Source organism: Nelumbo nucifera, chromosome 1 (assembly GCF_055504915.1).
Source record: "Nelumbo nucifera cultivar China Antique chromosome 1, China Antique-T2T, whole genome shotgun sequence".
NCBI lineage: Eukaryota > Viridiplantae > Streptophyta > Magnoliopsida > Proteales > Nelumbonaceae > Nelumbo > Nelumbo nucifera.
Genome location: NC_142649.1, coordinates 109490939 through 109495691, shown reverse-complemented (window position 1 = coordinate 109495691; position 4753 = coordinate 109490939). Strand labels below are relative to the sequence as shown.

The window sequence follows — 4753 nt, the reverse complement described above, 5'->3', positions numbered from 1 at the left end:
ATATATTTTCTCACTGATGTGGGGTGTTATCATTGGTTCCACAATCCACTGTGGCCCTGTTCGCTTTTTGGTAAGTTACTTACCTGGGTAAATGCAATTACTTGGGTAAGTTTTTCTTGGGAAACACTTACCTAGGTAAGTGCATCTACCCATGCTCTTTTATTTCTCACGTAAATAAGGCAATGACCATTTTAACCATAGAAATCCATTATTAAAAGAGTCATTTTTGTCCCAGTCAAGTGTTGGCAACTTTCCCCCTATGTGGGAAAGTTATTTATCCAACTAGGAGATGGGTATCACTTTCCTGGGTAACTGATACCCAAGAAAGTAAACTTTCCTTGATCCCCACATAAAGCTGAAAAAAGAACATATGATTCTTGATCAATGGGAACCAAAATCCCTTTGATCAACTTTCCCCCATCTCCAAACCCAAAAAATGAACGCCCCCTAAATAGCTATTGCACTCAGAGAATCCGTCTCCATAAAATGAGATGTGAGATTTTCATAGAAAAAAAATCATACAATATACATGGGCCTATAATACTCGGTGTAGAACAATGGGATAAATCTATGATGCCGGCAAAACAGCTTTGACCAATCAAAATCCCCCCATGAATTTTGATGAATACTACTGATTGATTATCATTGATTGGTTATAAGTTTTTCCAATAGCATAGTTGAACCCGAAAACAATGTACTATCAATCAATCCCCTGGCTGCAAAGTAAAACTTACAATCTAACTCTTTTACCATGTAAGATAATCTGAATGTAACATAGATGTGCTCACAAAAGTTATAATAAGGAATTATCATTTATTCATCTATCATTTAAAGGGTATTCAGAAGTTGCAACGATTCCCCACCCAACAATGTTTTTCTTTTGATTCCGTCTTGTTGTCATTCTCCTCTGCGGATATCATTTGATTGACCTAGCTAGATTCTAAATCTATAAAACAAATTCCACTTCCATCTCAAACGTGAATGAACACCATGCACAATTTAAGCAACCACAAGCTCATAGCCAAGGCTGTGCACAGTTTTAAACTTTAAAGAGATCTCCCTCTCCCATGCTCAGAAGAGCCACTTCACCTACTCATTACTCAGCAGTTAGGCCACTGGAAACGTCTGCAGATGCATAAAAGAACCAACTTAAGACGAGTTTGCCGTGGTAATAACAGTCACAGTATTGAGCATGAACACCTGTTCTTTGGGGAATCGACCAGCAGACTCTCTGTACCAAAGAAAAAAACCGTGTTAGTATTACAGAGAGTTTAGGTTGGACTTTGCATCTGGCTTTCAGTTTTGAGCGCATATCCAAGTATCTAGTTATTTTTATCTTTTGAACCTGTTTCATGCCACTAGTATGTGATATTGTTTCCAATACGTATTAGATGGCCCTTCTATTGGATATGTTGATTCTTAATTGCTGAGATTGGATGACCCAAAATCATCCAATATAACAAAATAATTTTAACAGTCAAAATGCATTGCAATGCTGCAACATGAAACAACTAGTATTTATTCAGTGGTACTATCTGCTTTCCATTCCCCATTTGATCTCCACAAATTTGTGTGTGTATTTGCCAACATATTATCTGCCTGCTAGTATTGAAGGGTGGCAAGTGATTCTCTAGAATGATGGAAAATGGTTGTCTCTACAGCAAATGTCACAAGTTTCAGATGATGATGATGATGACAAACATGATGTGTCTAATATTTGATTTGCTATGAATGATTATTTTCCGTCTGTCTGCCTCCCGAGATGACAAATAGAGGTCAGTCAAACAACTGACCAAGTGAACTTGTTTTAATAATCAGGATATGGTTTGGAGTATCAGTGAAAAGAAGAAACATGTAAATTTTTAACGTTTACAGCCTATTTGATCCTAAGGAATGATGTATTTTAGCTTTTTGAGGAACTCAATGAGGAAACAAATTTTGCTCATTTATTCAAATGACAAAAAAGGGCTAAAAGATCAGTTACAGGATTTGTTTCATGACATGTACAATGATATTCTTAAAAGGATGTATCAAAATAGTGAAATGATGTTAAACAAGGCTAAACCTCCCAATTTCATTCTTCTTGCCTCTCTGATATGTGAAGCCAAACTGAGTGAGTATAAATTGATAATCAGATGTTTTCTTCCAGTACTTTATGATGGGGAAAAAAGATGGGAAAATGATGTAGATTGAACTATGAAAAAACCTAGTCATATTAGAAAAAGGATACTACATATAAACCAAAGAAACATATTCAAATTAAATATAACTGGAATAAAGGGATAGAACTCTAATTATATTATATAAGAATTGGTAGAAGTCTGTATTGTGTACTGTCACTGTACAGCAGAGCATAAGTCTTGTTGTACAAAGGGATCAAATGGGTTCAACCCAGGGGATTTTGAAATAAAAATACCAAGATTTGACAATTATCAGATGCAAACTGTGGAACATCTTATCAAAATTTACCATATTTTTTTTTTTGGATCAGCTAAAGCAATCCAAGAGGATGAAATAGATTGAATGGTTATTATTTATTAAGTATTATAATCACCAACAGATGATAAACCAGGAGATCTCTTATGGTGGATCTGTCTCCTCACATGTTATGCATGCAACTAAGCCAACACAAAACATATTGCATTTTGTGAAGTACCATTTTTCTTCTTGGTTAAGGGAGTCTGCACAACAACATGCATAGTGATGATCCCACCGTGAAGTCCACTGAATGGTACCCTAGACTCAGCAAGGGTCTTGCTATTTTCCAGTATCCTTCCTGCATTGATGAGCTTCACATCATTTATTGTCTTTGGCCCATTTGCTTTGTCTATGAAACAGAGAGAGTTTGGTTAGAGTATGAAATGACCAAGTAAATGGAAAACTAAACACAATAGATGAGTGTCACAAACCACACGACCAGTTCAAGAATCTTCATTTATACATGAGTAACAGATAAGTGTAATTGACATAATAACAAATGAAGATTACTTCCCTCATTTGCGGCTTTCACCAGTGTAATTTCATCTCCAAACAGTCTGAAACAAAATTCCTTCTAAACATAGATTAAAATCTAGAATCATAATCACCATCTAAGCCTTGTCTTGAATATCAGGATCAGACACCTGAATCCTATTCCACAAATGAACCTACCAACTTTGCTCGGTTAATTTTGTGGTTAGATAGCATATCAAGCACTAGAACGTGGAAAACAGCAGTATTATGCAGACACCCAGCAGTGTAAGCGACCAAACATTTTGAGACGGGTTGATGCATGTTTATGGTAGTTAGAGCATTGTCAACACAAGAGTTCCAACCGGCCGAATTAAAATGGCAAACCCCATTGGCAACTTAACTTTCCAAGAATCTGTTCAAGAAAAGTTTGGTTACCAAGTATTTGATTCAGATGGTTATAGCCCATCTTATTGACTAAATAACAGTAAAGGAAATTCAGAATAATTGATCAACTGGTCTGGTTTCTAGATGATGAATTTGATATTTATGTTTAATCTATAGATGTCAATGACAAACCATTGGTGGTAGACGGAGTTAGTAACCATACACAGGTTTAAGAAAAGAAACAAAAAAAGAACATGGTTGCGACCATCAAAAGTAAGAGAGAACTGAAAACAAAAACATCTGTTTTTGTTGCAAAACACCAAGAGAAGTAATTAATTTATACAATACAAGTAAACAACCATCTACTGTCTTATAGGCAGAAGATCACAGCTTACAAGAACTCCATCTTAAGATTCTTTCCAAGATATGAACACGAGATGCCTAATTTCAGCTATGGAAAGTTCTGAAACCTTGAACCAAACCCTGTAACTCTCCAATAAACAAACGGAGGGTTGTAATTTAAATCAGGACCTATAATATGAAGTGAGTGGAAGAAAACATCTCGAACCTTGAGGCCATTGAGCAAGTATAATTTCCTTCAGAGATCCTACAGTGGTAGAAGGATTATACTTGTTGGGCCCAATGTCAGTGCCATTGCAAAGCCTCAATTTGAGCTCAACCAATTCGTCTGAAGCCATTGAATAGCCACTTGTGAAGTACAACACCTTGAAATTTCAGTTTTCCATGGTTCTCACACTCCAAAACCAAGTTCTACGATATATATATTCAGAGAGTTTCCATCAGGAATCCTTTTCAGAAGAAGTTCACTAGAAGGCCTTTTTGCTGCATCATTTTCACCTTGACTGTCAAACCAGATAGAACCCAGGTCGAACCAGAGCTCTAGCGGTTGGCATCACTCAATTCCTAAATAAACCTCGCAAAATTTTGTTAGAAAATGAAGAATAAGAAAACTATTTCTATTGAAAATCCTTGTATGAAATATCTTCAAAGCCTCTCCTTCCGATAATATATTGTCATTCAGTACCCAGTTTTCCGATCTTTACAGAGAAAACCCAGCAAAGCTCGTCAGCAATTAAAGCATCGTCAAACAAAATATATCCACAAGGCCATTAAGTAATGAAGATTTTTATTTTTACAGCTGTAGGAAAAGGAATCAACCCAAACGGCAGTTTTCTGTTTAAGATTTTCTCCTATATTAAACTCCACTTTTTTAGTCTTTCTGGGTTACGAAATTATGACTAAATCGCGCCTATTTATCTTATTTTGCACCATAAAAAGGACATTTCTTCATAGCTGTATACACGATGCTCTACAAAATCTGTATCAACTCCATGAATTCAACTATCTTAACGAAGCTTCCTCCAGACATTGAATGGAAGTATGGAACTCATCTACA

At 36.0% G+C, this 4753-nt stretch overlaps 1 protein-coding gene across 1 annotated transcript; it reads right to left on the bottom strand.

Moving 5' to 3' along the window:
* Window positions 1–310: 310 nt before the first annotated feature.
* On the bottom strand, window positions 311–4753 carry LOC104605902 (membrane-anchored ubiquitin-fold protein 3-like). Its single transcript, XM_010270852.3, has 3 exons — window positions 3905–4753; window positions 2657–2827; window positions 311–1231 (listed from the first exon to the last, which is right to left on the bottom strand). The coding sequence occupies exons 1-3, from the start codon at window positions 4032–4034 to the stop codon at window positions 1179–1181; spliced, it is 354 nt and encodes a 117-aa protein (XP_010269154.1). The 5' UTR covers window positions 4035–4753; the 3' UTR covers window positions 311–1178.

Bases quoted from the DNA above. Each gene is read 5' to 3' on its own strand.
- LOC104605902 (XM_010270852.3), bottom strand. From the start codon at position 4,034: ATGGCTTCAGACGAATTGGTTGAGCTCAAATTGAGGCTTTGCAATGGC. The intron at 2,828-3,904 runs GTTCGAGATGTT...TCTGTTTCATAG, and splicing joins ACTTGCTCAATGGCCTCAAG to ACAAAGCAAATGGGCCAAAG. The intron at 1,232-2,656 runs GTACTTCACAAA...TCTTTGGTACAG, and splicing joins CTTAACCAAGAAGAAAAATG to AGAGTCTGCTGGTCGATTCC.